The sequence below is a fragment of the Chinchilla lanigera genome, unplaced genomic scaffold (assembly GCF_000276665.1).
Source record: "Chinchilla lanigera isolate Chin_1 unplaced genomic scaffold, ChiLan1.0 scaffold00012, whole genome shotgun sequence".
NCBI classification, from domain to species: Eukaryota; Metazoa; Chordata; class Mammalia; order Rodentia; family Chinchillidae; genus Chinchilla; species Chinchilla lanigera.
This window is the reverse complement of record NW_004955413.1, coordinates 30,332,026-30,346,871: the sequence shown is the minus strand read 5'-3', so window position 1 is coordinate 30,346,871 and position 14,846 is coordinate 30,332,026. Positions and strand designations below refer to the sequence as shown.

Sequence of the window (14,846 nt, the reverse complement as noted above, 5' to 3'; positions counted from 1 at the left end):
ATAACATATATTCACATTATATGTATGTAACATATACACATTAAAAACCAATGCGCAAAGACAGAATTCAAAGTGATTTCCAAACATCCCTGTCTGACTGGGGAGACCATAGTGGGAGACTTCAAGGTCACTCAGCTCTGCCCGGTGGACCCCAATGTCACTGTCCCGCCCCTCTTGGGTGATAGAGCCATGTGTCAGACTCACACCTTTGTAGGAATTTTTCTAAGAGAATATTAACTTTCTAAAAGGAAAAAAAAAATGATAATCGGGCGTGATGGCACATGCCTGTAATCCCAGCACTCGGGAGGCTGAAGCAGGAGGATCGTTGTGAGTTCAAGACCAGCCTGGGTTACAAAGTGAGCTCAAGGCCAGCCTGAACTGCATAGGGAGACCCTGTCTCAAAAAGACAAAAAAACAAAAACAAAAACAAAAAACAAAACAAACAAACAAAAAAGAAGGAAACCAAATACTTGTAATTTTCTTGCTTTGTGTACAGTACCTGGGAGAAACAGCTCTCCCCGAAGCCCATAAAAAGTCAGAGCAAGGACCGAATCACGCCCGAGAGGAAAGGCCGCATTACAAGCAGCTGCTCTGAGGTCGGTGGTTGGGACAGTTGGAAAGGAGTTTATTTTGGCTTTGGGTCCTTTTCTTGTTTTTGCTTTGAACGCATTCCTACCGGCTTGACCCACCAGCAAGCGGTACACGGTAGTTCCCATAAGGCGCTTGAACCACTGCTGGTACAAACGGAGCTAATCACTTTTATCTACCTTTTTATAATAAAATTAATAAAAAGTCTATCAATAGATGGAGTCTATTTAGTTACTTGAGTAATTACTGCCCAAATATAAATATTAATACTATTCAGACCAATTAAAATTATCACAGTAATCAACACATTTATTCCATCAAACTAAAAGAAATTCATCTTCGTGAATTTTTTAAAAACATTTTATACATCAAGGTGGCTGACCGGGCACAAAACATGAGAATGTGTGGCTTTAATGCAGCCAAAGTGCTGCCTGCTTTATCAGAGGTGCCGCCGGTGGTTCAAGCCAGCAGGATGACGAATTTAAGTCGGGGCTGCTCGGCAGCAGAGACACGGATGTGGGTCCCGTCACACACGTGTGAAGTCACGTCTGTGCCTGTCCAATGCGGCAAGTCTCGTGGGGATGGCTCAGCTATTTCTTGGGGATGGAAGGGGAGGCCTCCGTCCCCATCTCGGGGACCCGCCTCTGAGGCCAGGCCTGGCAGGGGCAGCGCACCCACATTCTGAGAACACAGGCGTAAGGCTGCAGCGTTTCCAGGTCAGTGAACGCTCCAGTGTGCACAGGAAGGGACCTCTGACCAAATGGAGTTGGACTTCTAGAGCTCCCATGCTGTGTGTCTCAGTGACACACATGAGGCTGTCACGTGACTGCAGGAGATCTTCAGGGGGTGGCAGGACCAGGTCCTCTTGCAAGGGCCATGGATCCAGGCAGCTACTAGACCCCGGGGTCTCCACCACCTCCTCCTGGCCCTGCTCATCCCTGTCCAGGGCTGGCTGTACATGCGGGTGCAGGGGGCTGTAGCTGGGGGGTGGCGTGCAGGGAGGGACGGCTGGGGCCACAGGCAGCAGCTGGGTGTAGACTAGGCACTCTGTGACCCTAAGTAAGATGCTGACCTCTCTGGCACCAGCTCATCCCTGGCACACAGGGTCAGGGTCCTGCCAAGTCAGTGAGTGGTGCGTGGGTCAGAACTCTACCTTGTATGAGTGAAGGCGGACACTCTCACTGGGGCCGCTTCGATTCTGGATACTGCTCAGCTATTCACAAAGCAGAGCGCAACTGCTCTAGGATCCCTGAAGAGAGCCTGCCCGGGTCAGCGCCCATTCACACCTTTATGTAGACAGAAGCCGCGGTGCTGACCTCACCCCCACCACCGGGGCCAGTACCTTGCAGCCTTCACACGCGTGGACCCCGTAGTGGTAGCCCGAGGCCTTGTCCCCACAGATCCTGCACTCAATGTTCAGGGCGCCACTGGGAGGCTCGTCCACACCGCCCGGGACCACGGGGTAACTGATAGAGCAGGGACTGGAAGCCGGTGACAGGGTGTCTGTGGGAGAGAGGACATCTCCATGGAGATCTGGGGCATCACGAGCCCGTGACTTACCAGGTCTTTGGGGACTGAGTTGGCACGGGAGGTGCTCAGACGCAGCCTAAGCCAGGGGACGGGTCCGGTCCTGAGCCAGCTGCTGTCCCTATGCCAGGCCATGACCTCCTGTCCCCCATGGCGGCCACGGTGCCAGCCCCCTCAAGCACATCTGCTTTTGTCCTTGCCGGCCGAGCCGCACCCATCTCAGCAGAGCAGTGAATCAGGGGACCCCTACCTGGTCCCCCGCCCCATGTTCTGTTCCCCACGCCCCACACAGAATGTGCTAGGTCCCTCCCTTCCTTCCTTCCTGATCTGCAGCTGCTCACCCAGTAAACAGCACCAAAACACAGTGAGAAATTCATGCAGGCAACACCTGCAGCGCCTTCCACGGTGGGGCGGTGGTGGTGGAATATGTTGGAATTTATGAGTGTCCTAAACTTCTGTTAAGAAAATGAAAAGACAAACCAGAGACTGGGAGAAAATATTTCACAAAATCCAGGTGATAAGACTTATATCCAATCTACACAAAGGAGCCTTAAAACAGGAAACAAACAGCACAATTAAAAATGGGCAGAAGATCTGAGCAGACCCTTCCTCGATGAAGATGGACTGCGGGTGAAGAGTGCGTGGAGCAACGCCTGATGTCTCTTCCCTTGGGAACTTGTGAATTAAAGCTGATGGTGCGCCATGACACACCTATTCATGTTTTTAAAGAAATCTGACAGCCGAGAATGCTAGTGAGGACACAGAGCTAGAGGATGCCCAACCACCATGGGAACACAGAGCGTGACAGCCACTTCTGGGACAGCTTGGCCGTTTCTTTTTTTCTCTCTTTTTTGGCGGGGAGGGTACTGGGAATTGAACTCAGGACCTTGCACTTGCCAGGAAGGTGCTGTACCACTGAGCTATATCCCCAGTCCGCTTGGCAGTTTCTCACAAAGCGATAGGCACAGCACTTAGGGCAACCGATCTGGAGAGTGATGTCCATAGAAACCCCACGGATGCACGTGTTGCAGTTTTATTCTTAATCGGGTAACACACTGTGGTGCAGCCACTTCCCAGAACATCATTCACTGTAAAAAGCAGTGAGGCATCAAGCTTTGGAAAGACGGATTCACCCTAAGTGCATACGGTCTGTCATGTGCGAAAGCCAGACCGAAAGGATCCACACCCCGTGAACCAGATGTGAGGCGCCTTCGTCACCGTCCCATTGCCAGACACAGCACCCAACACCCACAAGTTAAAGGAGCACGGGCTTACTTTGGCTCATGCTTCAGTCCATGGTCGGCGGCTCCACGGTGAAATGGTGCGGGGGGCGGGGGGCCTGGCCTGGAAACAGTGCCCAATCACGGCGGCCAGCAAGCAGCTAGCAAAGAGAGCAGCCAGGGAGGGGACACGCCCGTCCAGGCCACAGGCCCGCGAGTCCTGCCTGTTCTGACCAGGGTCCCGCTCCCAGCTGCACGGTGAGCCAGGACCTCACAGCAGATCAACCCTCTGATGCGTACAGCGCCCGCGCTCTGGTCACCTTCCAGGCACATGAGAATTCCGGGGGCACCTTTTCCATCTCACCCTAACACGTGGCATTCTGGACGAGGCAACACCACAGCTATGGCAGGAAGACGGGGGTGGGGGGTCGACGGCAGGGGGGTGGTTGCTGGGGTAGAGCTGCGGATGGGGTTGTACTGGGAGGCGCAGGGCTTCTGAGCTGCTCTTCCTATGAAAACCTAACTGTGGACTTGTGGTGCCATGGGTGTCAAACCGTGAGGAATGTGACAGCTAGAGTGACCCTGAGTGGGTGCAAATAAAACAAAAACAGGTTGGAGGACCCCAGGATTGAGGGCAGGTGACAAAACCGTCTAACTGTGGTACAACTACAAGGAAGCACCCCGCGGGGAGGCACTGCCAGCAAGCTTGGCAAGGCCGGTCTGCGAGGTCTGCCAGGCAGAGGGAGCCGGGAGGATAAAACTCTTCCCACCCGAGTCCCAGTGAGTAACTTTTGCTGCCGTGCAGGTGACGGGGGAGGGGGCTCCTCACTGCTGGAGTCAAGGTCACAGACAGGACAAGGAGGGGTGTGAACTTATGCTTAGCTTAACACGGCAGATGGCTGCACGTGAGAGATCCGCAGGTGTGTGTGCACACGCCTGCGTGTTAGTATACACACATGCATGCCTCTGCCTCCCGGCTGAGAGCTGAGAGGACGTGACCCTCCACAGCAACCTGAAAGAAAAACATCAGCCCTCATGGGGCTCACGTGATCCTGTGGGACCTCCTCCCGGGGACACCCAGAACCTAGGCGGCCTCAGGCCAGCACTCAGCAGCAGGCAAAATTACCTCGGAAACAAAGGCTGCTTTGGGCCCATCTAGCAGGGCTTCAAAATGAACCCTAAGAGGATCAAACATTTCCCAAGGAACAGAACTGCACCCCAGAACAAGGCTCAGGGATGGTTATAGGGACACAGAACTTCCAGCATCCAACAAACTTCACAGTCTGTGGCGTCCAATAAAAAATTACAAGACATCAAAAGAGTCAGAAAAATATGGCCCATGATGAGAAAAAGAATCAGTGAGCTAAAAGGGACCCAGAAATGACAGAAATGACATAATCTGAGCCAAGCCAGTAAAAGGAGTTACTCTGATCATGTTCCAGACGTTCAAATGCTACAGGAAAGACTGGACGTGTTAGGTAGAGATGACGGTAAAAAAAAGAATTGAGTCATAATTCTACTGGTAGAAACTACAGTGCCTGATGTGGAAAATGCTCCAGATGGATGACTCTGCAGAAGGAAACATCAGCACACTTGAAGAACTGGCAATACAAACTCTCTGACATGAAGGTGGAGGGAAACAAGACGGAGGAAGAAGAACAGGAAGAGGAGAACGAGGAGAGGGAGGAAAAAAGAGGAACTCGGCACTTGTGAAGTACGGGAGGACTGCCAGAGGCCTTGTGTGAAACCCTTGTACGCTAGAAACTATAAAGTGTGGAGAGAAATGGCACAGACCTCACTCAGGGGGGAGACTGCTGTGCTCATGGATCAGAAGATGACGCTGGGAAGATGTCACTCCTCACACTGGCTGCAGATAGAAGCGGGTGGAGGAAGAGGAACTGCAAAGGAGCCCAGGAAACCTGTGGGTGATGGATAGGGTCACCGCCTTGATTGCGACAAAGGTTTTACAGGCGTGTGTATGTCTGTGTGTGTGTGTGCGAGTGTGTGTGTGTTTACATCAGCTCGTATACTTTAAATGCATGCAGTTTACCGTATGTCAAGTAGATGTCATACTTGAAGAGAAGAGAAAGTAGGAGGAAAAAGCCACAGTGACTCAGGACAGTTCACACAGCCCCTCCACACAAGCCTTTGGCACAACTTCGATGGAAGGTCTAACTTACACCCGGGAGGTCGTCTTAATCTCATCTCTTAAATTAGCCAGCCACAGCGACACAAAGCAAGAGCTGAACACTTGTGAGACGATTCCACCCTCAGCACGTGTATGTGTGGCCACTAAAGTGGTCTGAGAACGGGGATGAGAGAGAGAAGACAGTGAGGGCGAAACACGCTCTGAGCCGAGAGCCAGGGCGAGAGGCGTTGTGGGGACCCTTCCCTCCGTATTTCCCTGGCACCCCGGTTGGCCACCTGTAGGGTGCTCTCCCGGCCGGTCCCAAGCCCTCCACTCCCACCCAACGCCCACTTCCCTGGAGGTGCAGGGGATGCCCGGGCCCTGGCTGCCTTCGGTGGGGCCTAGAAAGATGACAGGAGCCACCATCTCACCCACGATCCTGCGGGTTAACTGAGCAGGTGCCACATCTTACTTCTGCCATGTGGTTTTTATTTTTCTTTTGTGGTACCGGGGCTGGAACCCGGGGCCTTTGCACTGAACTGTATGCCCAGCTGCCCCTCCCACCTTTTACTGTTTTCTGAATGTTGAGGCAGGGTCTTGGTAAGTTGCCCAGATTAGGTTTGAACTTGTGATCGTCCCAGAGTGCTGCCACACCTGGCTCGAGGTTACGGGTTTTCATGTGACGTCAGAAGTAGGGAGATGGTTAATATGAATTTCTGGATCAAAAAGGAGTTCTTTTTGTGACAGTAGGAGTCTCCGCATTAACGAAATGCACACAGCCGCCTTCCTCGGTTGAGCGTCAGGTGTCATCTGCCCCGTACATGACGTTACGGGAAGGGACCCCAACAGATACGAGCCTCAGGGTCCCATGCAGCACCCTCGACACTTTCACGTCGAGATTTCTTTGCAGAACTGTGTGGCTTCATATTTCCCCTGAGGAAATCGCTTCGAGATGACCTTTCCGGGACGTGGCACACTCACCCGTGATGACCGATCCATCGGAGCCGGGCCCGCTTCCTAAATACTGGTATTCCGCGAAACCGAAGCTCCCGGAGCTGTCCTCGCTGAGGGACTGCGGAATGTCCTGGATGGCTCCCATTTCTTGGAGGAAGTACTCGGACAGTGGGCTCTCCAGGTCTTCAGCCTCCAAGGGGGACAGGGGACACAGGGGGCTTTCCATGTCCACCATGTTGGCGTGGTGGAGCCAGTCCAACCACTGAGCTCCAACCTGCGGGAGGAAAGAAGCCAGGGGTGAAACCGGCAGCTAAGTAATGGCACACGTCTCTGTTCTTAATGGGCAACATCATGTATCGTGGAAGACACGCCTGAATCCCGAGGAGGAACAGTAATATTGCTGACCACCTTTTCTAAACAATGACTCTTGGACGTACACTAGGAAAATGATTATTTTTTTTCAGCACAAGGGATTGAACCCAGGGCTTCTGGGTCTCACTGAGTTGCCCAAGCTGGGTTCAAGCTTGGAAGCGTTCTGCCTCAGCCTCCCAGAGTGCTGTGATTACAGGTGTGCGCCATCATGCCTGGCAGAAAATAAAGAATCTTTAAGCAACAAAAAAATGTAAGGGGCCAAACCTTATGCACCTGAAACGATGCATTCTCCTGACTGAGGCCTCACCCCACCACAGCACGCGAGGTGCTGAGCCACAGTCACGCACAAAAGCAGAGGCCTTGAGGTCACAGAGCACCACTTCTAGTGGGGGCACAAACGGAGAACAAAGAAGGCAATATAAGACGGGCTCTCCGGTGGGGACGACACGACACAGGCAGGAACGATGAGTAGTAGGTGTTTTATACAGAGGTCCTGCTGACTGGGGACCAGAAGAGGCTCCCGGGATGAGGCCTCAGCGAGCTGTAGGAGTCCTGTGCCCGAATGTTCTAGAGAAAAGAACACCAAGCACTAGGGATACTGGAACATCCTAGTGACAGCAGGGAGGCTGGTAGCTTCAGGCTGGGGACCAGAGAGAGGAGGCCCAAGTTGTTGGCCAGCATGGTGCATACCATTCACCCTGAAAGCCCACTTGTGCCCATGAAGGTCACTCCCGTGGGTAGTCTGAAATAAGACAACTAGCGAATGAGAGAACCTCTCCCACATGGATATAAGGACAAAATGGCGGAACTTCCCGCGTTGGCCTACACTACACTCCTGCGCGACCATCGCAAACCACTTCCTGTGAACACCAGACAAGGCCCAGTCTCCTCAGCACGGCTCCAGACTTTCGGAACTCATCCTCAATTGATTGTGGCTGGCACTGTCCTGCCCCATGGGGAGCTAGTCCCACCCAGTACCACCATGTCACAGTTTCCCCTAGGCATCTCTGCCAGGTGCCCTGCAGGGACTTCCCTTCCCATTGCTACCTTTCTGCAGTCCTGCTTCCTGTCACCTCCCTAAGCCCTGGCTCATCAGTACTCCAGGGAGGGAGACCAGTCCAATGTTAAGCTTTTGCACTGTTTTCCCATCTGGCCCTGGTCAAACCTGCCGCTGTCCTCAGAGGGGGTCAGAGGAGGCACGTGTGGCCTGGGTTTGGGCTCAGTGAGAGGCAGCTCTGGGCCTGTCATGACCACAGTGTGCCGGTAAGTCTGGCGGGGTGAAGGACACTTTCCGCAGCAAACATTCCCCTGCGGAACACACCTGTGCGGGACAGTTACACCCCAGGTTTGCTTACTGTAAACCACAGCTCTGACTGCGGACGAAGGGGTGTGCCCGCTTCCCCAAGCAGTGGAAAATGGGACAGATTCACACACTTCCGTGAAATTCACATCTCCTGCTTGGAATTCTGGCAAATTCCCATACGCACCAATAACACACAGGCAAAAACGATGGAGAATCGTGAACCTATTGTAGGCTCCAGAAGGCTTTCTCTATCATCTATGCGCACGATCGAGCTGCAGATCCATGTGTTCTTGTCTCCCGGGGGTACAGGGAGTTGCTGGGGCTGGGACCCAGGCCCGGAGCAGGCTAAACACGCCTCTGCCATGCCACCCCAGCCCTGCTGCATTATGTCCAAGGAAGACCGCGAAGGGTAAACAAGAGCATGCGGCAATAAACATTCCTTAAGCTATTTAAGTACAAAAAGTTCAAAGCCACAGTCATTAACTCACAATATTGGCCATAAAGTTCATCCCTGAACGGCCCGGGCTGTGGCCACCTCCTGTTATTCCTGCAGTGTCCTTGTTGCCACAGCAGCCTCCCACACCCACCAGTGTTCTCCCCCCAGCTGGAGCACCTCATGGGGCGATGCTGGTCTCCTGGATGGTACCTCCAGGGGGTTGGAAAGTTTTGAAATCTTAGCGTTTGATTTTCAGCCTTCCGTCTCCTTTTAAAGAATAACTGAGATTTACTTTGAGAAACACGGGCCTTGCCGTTAAAGCTGAACGAGATAAAATCCGCACACAGAGTGAGGCAATCGCAGCTTGAACTCTGGCCGGTTCCCACAGAGATCGTGGGATCAAGCCCTTCTGCATCCACCGCAGCAGACAAGCGCTTCCCCCTTTGAACCGTCCCCCAGAGAGACAGCGGGGTCACAGGGCCCACCCCCAATAGGACACCCGAGGTTCCCAGCATGAGCTGGCATGGGGCTCCCCCACCGCTGCAGCCTTCGGTCAGGAGAAGAAATGCCACACGCAGTCCCTACCACCTCGGGTAGTGCCGCGGGGCCGCCGCTGCCTGCTTCCTGGAGAGCACAACCCGGCCGGGCGGTTCCGGTGCCCTGTGCCTCACATGCCCGGAGGGATGAGGAGGAAAACACAGGCTCCCCCTGGCTGCGGCTCCCTCCCATCTGGCTCGGGACTTGGTCTTTAGGTCTTAGAACACTGATCAATGAAAACATCCCTGTGGGAACTACAAAGCAGGGGAGTTCAAAAGCTTTGAACAGTAATTTAAAAAGAAACACACACACTCACGAAGCCTGCCCAGGGCCGGGCACCGTCCCTGCCTGCAGCGCTTAGATGTGAGACTGGCAAAGGAGGCAAAGTGAGTGCCTAACCCTGGAGGCCGAGAAGGGCCCTGCCTGGCACCCAGAGGCTGCGAGCTCACGAAGACTGTGTTTGCCCGGTCCCCGCACATACTTCCGGGACAGCCCCTGCAGTGGTGGGGGGGGTCAGGAGCCACCCGTGGGGCTCAGCACAGCACAGGCACTGGCGAGCCACCCGCACCCGAGTAACCGGGCGACCATCTGCGAGAGCAGCTGCAGCCTGCGTCACCCAAGTGGCAAAACAGCCACGCGGCGTGTCCAAAGACAACGAAGATGGAATGAACATCTGGAACAGAAGTCAGGGGTTCTGCAAGGGAGAACCACCAGAAGTTTGCAGAGAGAAATAAAATCATCGCAGGGACTAAAAAAGCACGAAAGGAAACAAAAATTAAAGCACAGTACAAAAAAACTGAAGCACTACACAACAGCCAGGGGCAGGCAGCAATGCCACAACAGGGCAGAGAGCACTGTGGGGCCACTGTGTGCCACCCCCGTCCTAAGCAGTCGCCTCTGTGGGGCGAGGGCACTGCATGCCACCAGCCTGGCCATGGGGCCTGGCACATAGTAGCTACTCATTAAAGACAGAGACGGGTGGTAAAGAGGTACACGGATTATGTCTGATTCTACCCTAGCAGCAACAGATGGAGAACGTGAGAAGCTCCCCGATAAGGTGCTGCATAGAACAAGACGCTTCATTAAGACTGGGTGCACCAGCATGCGTTGTAGTCCTGGCTACCCAGGAGGCTGAGGCGGGAGAATCATTACTGGGAAGATGGCCTGGCCAACACGGCAAGACCCCGGCAAGACCCCAGTGTGAAACAAAAACCAAAAACAAGAAGTTTTGTCATTTGGATGGGATAAAAGAAGGCCAAGGGGAGGCGAAGGTACCTGCTGCATCTAACGCACCCTCACATCCCTGAGTTATTGTCGAGTTTCCTGGACCTACAAGGCACTTGCTAAGTGTTTTCTGGAATGACATACAACACAGCAGGACCCTTCAGGCAGGGAGGGGCTTAACCACAAAAGACAGGGCTTCCCAAGGGAGCAAGACAGCGACCAGCGGCTGGGTCTTCCTCTTTCCCCCCGAGCTCTGATTCACTCCCTCATCTGACTCTGTCGAGCTTTGTGGATATTAGATTTAATACTTAGAAGTCTTTGCCTCACTAGGATCTGACATTTCAGAGTAAACAAACAACAAAAGCTACGACGTTCTCTGTACCTTCACCTGGTACCAAGGTTCTTGGAAGCAGATTAATCATTACCCCCGAAGACGGTCAGCACAGTGCAGGCTGTGCCCCCATGTTCAAAGCAGGGCAGCCGGGAAACTGCGGTGAAGAAGCCAGGACCAGGTGTGCATGTAGTACATCAGACTGAACACAAGGCCGACAGTTTGCACAGTCCCGGAGTTTAGCTAGAGACGTCCAGATCTTTCCCAAGCATCCCGACAGCACTAAACTTGACATTCTGTAATCAAAAGCACTGGCCAGCCCAGCGCAGTACAGGAGAGGCAGATCCCAGCCTCTGCCTTCAAGGTGCGGGACGAGTGTGACGTCCCCACATTTCCCGGGACAGCGCCTCCCGGCTTTGCCACAGGTCCCTGCTATCTACTGTAGACTCGGGATGTGCTGATTCCATTTCAAACCCAGCGCTTTTTAAAATTTTCTGCAAGTGTGTAGTTAAGTGTTTCTAAATGTCACCCCTCCTTTGGGGATGGTGCTGTCAAAATAATGCAAGAAAAGCTGCATGTTCAGACACATTTTGCGTCTGCTGTAATCACATTTGAGTAAGCTGAGAACCCTGCCATGAGAATCAAAAGTCAACCAGAAATGAAGTCTGTTTTCACGGCTCAGAGGATTTAACCCTGTACGGAGAGAGGAGACCACAGCGTAGATAAGCGTTCAGTGACCGAGTGACAGACAGGGACAGACGGCCGTGCCACGGCTACAACTGAGTGTGCCACACAACGGGTCCTGGAGGGCGGAAGTCCCCAAAGGAAGGGACACCCAAGACGAAGCCTTGGTGGCAACTTGAAGGTCAGCAGGAAAACTCTACAGGAACGAGGGTAAAGGCTGCTCAGGAAGAGGGCACACAGCACCACTGCACCTATGGCCTCAATCACCACTGGATAAAGTGGCTGCGAATGGCTAGAGTCCACTCTCAGAGCCACAGCAGTTACATGAGACAGAGGTATGAACGATCCCAAGCTTAATGGGTTTCGCCCACATCCATTCTGTTTGCTCCCTGTTCTGCGGGTCAGCGGTTGGGCTGGGCCCTGCAAGATGGGCCCTCTGCTCATGGGATGGTGCACAGAGCCACCGTCATGCGGCAGCTCCCCCGGGGGCTGGCTGGGTCCCAGACAGCCTCGTCATGCACTGGCGGCTGGTGCTGGCTGGGCCTATGCCACCACGTGGTCTCCACCCACACCGTGGGGACCGGGTTTATTGGGATGGCAGCTGTGCCCCCTGTGGGCGAGTGTGGAAAGCACAAGGCCTCTCGGGTTAGGCCCTGCCTGTGAGTTAAGTGGCGTCCCTTCGCCAGTGCCGTGAGCCAAAGCACGTGGCAGAACAAGCCCAGATCCAAGGGTGGGAGCTCGACTCTCCCTGCGGACAGAGGAGCCGCACAGCGTCTGTGAGCCGGGCTGCTCTAACACAGGAAGTGCTACGGCCCCTCGGAGGGAGGCAGGAGGGTCAGGAGCCCAGCACGGAGCTCCACGGTCTGGACTCCACCCTCAAGGCCACAGTCAAGGGGCTGAGAGGCTGGGAGGCAGGAGCTGGTGCGGGAGCCCCACACGGGGACATCCTGGGAGCAGGGCAGGGTGGTTCCAAGGACCCAAGACCAGTGCAGCCCAGCTCCTTAGGGACCATCGTCACCACCCTGGCCAGAGATGGGGCGACGTCTGGGAGCAGGAAGTGACCAGGAGGCAGCGAGGTGAGGAGCTGGCATCGCCCGGGACACAGGACAGAGCCAGGACGGACGTGTGCTCTGGCTTAGGTGACTATGGGGGAGATATCCGTGACATCCAGAAAATAAAGAGGAGGACAGCTTTGGGGAGAGACAGCACAGCAGGAGGCAGGAGAGGCCAGGCTCAGTTAAACCAGGGCTTAAGGCGTCCGAAGGAGGCTCAGGCTCAGCCCCTATGAGCCTGTCCCCTCTTTTCACTTTCTTTGTTTTCAGCACTGGAAATGGAACCCAGTGCCTCGTGCTTGCTCAGCAAGCGTCCAGCCCCCGAGCTGCCCCAGCAGCCTTTTTTATTTTATTTGGAGACAGAGTCTCATCAAGATGCCTAGGTGGGGTCTTCCCGCCTTAGCCTCCCACGAAGTCAAGATGACAGGTGCAGGCTACTGCGCCTGGCCACCTGTCCCTCTCCTGAGAAGTCACAGCAAGGCTGACGGCGCTGACTTCTGAGGTTCCCAGAGCTGTCGCTGCACCTGTGGAGGACATGGACCTGGAGCTGGGGCCTTGGGAACTCAGGGGCCCATAATGGAATTCAGTGTCCAGCACGGTCAGCTATGTGGTGAGTCATCCGGCCATCTGTGGGGCTATGGGCACAGGTGCCACCCTATGCCTCCCTCACGGTGATCCCTGCCCCCCCCCACTCGATAGAGCTCCTCTTTCTACCTGCCTGGCCCACACGCTTGGAGCTGAGTGGACTGGACAGGCAGGTAGGGTGGAAAAGAGCTGTACTATTCGGACCCTACAATGACTGAGGACAGGCCCGGGGCATGGGAGGGACTTCACATTAGGCCAAGTGGCACAGCAGGAAGCAGATCCCTCCAGCAGGGTGGCATTGGCATCCGGTCACGAGCACGAGCCCACACTGACCATCCCGAGCGCCGAGCAGGAGTGCGACACGGGGTGCGAGGGAAAGGACAGTCCTTCTGCTGTGTCTTTATCTTCCAGGGAAGAACTCACTGGGGACCAAGCAGGATCAACTGCGTAGAGAGGGAATCACTTCTGGCATAGTCTACATTCTAAAGGTTAATCTTCTTTTATGGTTTCCGCAAGTTGATAAAGATATGGGTCCATTTTTAGACCTTGCTCCCTGAACTTTCTTCTTGAGATTTCAGATCAAGCCAAAGACACTGTATTTTGCCTGGGCAGGTGAGTTCTGAACATGTGGCCCAGACAGAGGGGAACTACCGGCCAGCCACCAGGACTCCCGGGGCCCCATTTCCCACGTGCAGCGCAGGGAACCGCGCTCAGGAACAAGAGGCGCATGCTGCGAAGAGGAACATTTCGAGAACAGAAAGCTCCCCAGCAATAAGAACGTGATCGCAAACTCAACAGGCAGTTTGGAAGATAAAGGCTGTAAACTCGCCAGGTGTGGCGCCACATGCTGTAATCTCAGGCTCCCAGGAGGCCGAGGCGGGAGGTTTACAAGTTTGAGGTCAACCTGGGCAACCAAGCAAGATCTTGTCTCAAAACAGAAAAATAAAAAGGGCTGGGGATGTGTGAAGCGAACGTGATAACCATTACACTGCGGGAACCACTAGGGCTAGGGATGTAGCTCAGTGGTACGTACTCCGGATTTGATCACCACTACTGAAAAATAAAAAAAAAAGAAATCCCATAACTTCACTAAAAACAGAGTGCCAAGACAGACAGAACCTGCAAGAAGAGGGAGAAGTGAGAGGACCAGTCCAGGCCTGAACCTCCCAAATCACAGTATTCCGAGCAAAGTCCCCCCATCCGCCCTCAGAGGGGGGAAAGCAGCTTCTGGGCCTGGGGACAAACATCAGAACACTTTCAGATTTCTCACCAACACGGGAAGCAAAAAATACGTCAATACCTTCCAAACGCTGAAGGAAATGCCCTCCAGTCGTACCCACAGGTCAGAGGATGCGTCCGGCAGGTGCAGGGGCGCTGTGTCCACCGCACCCTTGCAGGCTCCTGGTGCTGCCCCTTGGCGGGGCCATCGGCAAGCGTGGTATCAGAGGTAGACTCAGCTCGCGGCCCCGCGTCTAGACCTCTAGCTCCCAGTGCCCTGGCAGGGGTTGCCGCGCCTCCTTGGCTCTGAATGTTTATAGTTTTACAGGCCCGGCAGCCGGACCGGCCATGGGCCACCATCGCCGGCCTCTAGACACGACACTGCTATAAATCAGAGGGGCGGTGGGTGGCGACGGCAGCTAATCCTTCCGAGACCTTATCTAGTACCAGGCGTTGTCGTAAAGCACCTAACTTCTGTTACCTCCTGCCATCCCTACCCAGCTCCACGAGACAGGCACTGCTATTGCGTTAGCTTTACAGATAAGGACACTGAAGTACATCATAATAACATGCTGGGGTCACAGGACATTGGGGCAGCTGCCTCTAGCTTCTGCGTCTGCTCTGCGGGATCATGCAGTCTCTCAGTGCTATTTCTCAGCTTTTATAACCAACTACCAATGGCTCAGA

At 54.3% G+C, this 14,846-nt stretch overlaps 1 protein-coding gene across 6 annotated transcripts in view; it reads right to left on the bottom strand.

The window, feature by feature from the left end:
• Nucleotides 1-14,846, bottom strand: part of Ppara (peroxisome proliferator-activated receptor alpha) — a 59,683-nt gene that overhangs the window by 19,374 nt on the left and 25,463 nt on the right. For 4 of the 6 annotated variants that reach the window (XM_005379499.1, XM_005379498.1, XM_005379496.2 and 1 more), the window contains exons 3-4: nt 6,445-6,691; nt 1,931-2,091 (exon numbers count right to left, since the gene is read on the bottom strand). In XM_005379499.1, coding sequence (XP_005379556.1) covers nt 1,931-2,091; nt 6,445-6,652 — 369 coding nt within the window. In that variant the 5' untranslated portion in view covers nt 6,653-6,691. The other 2 variants (XM_013511380.1, XM_005379500.2) reach the window with 2 other exon arrangements.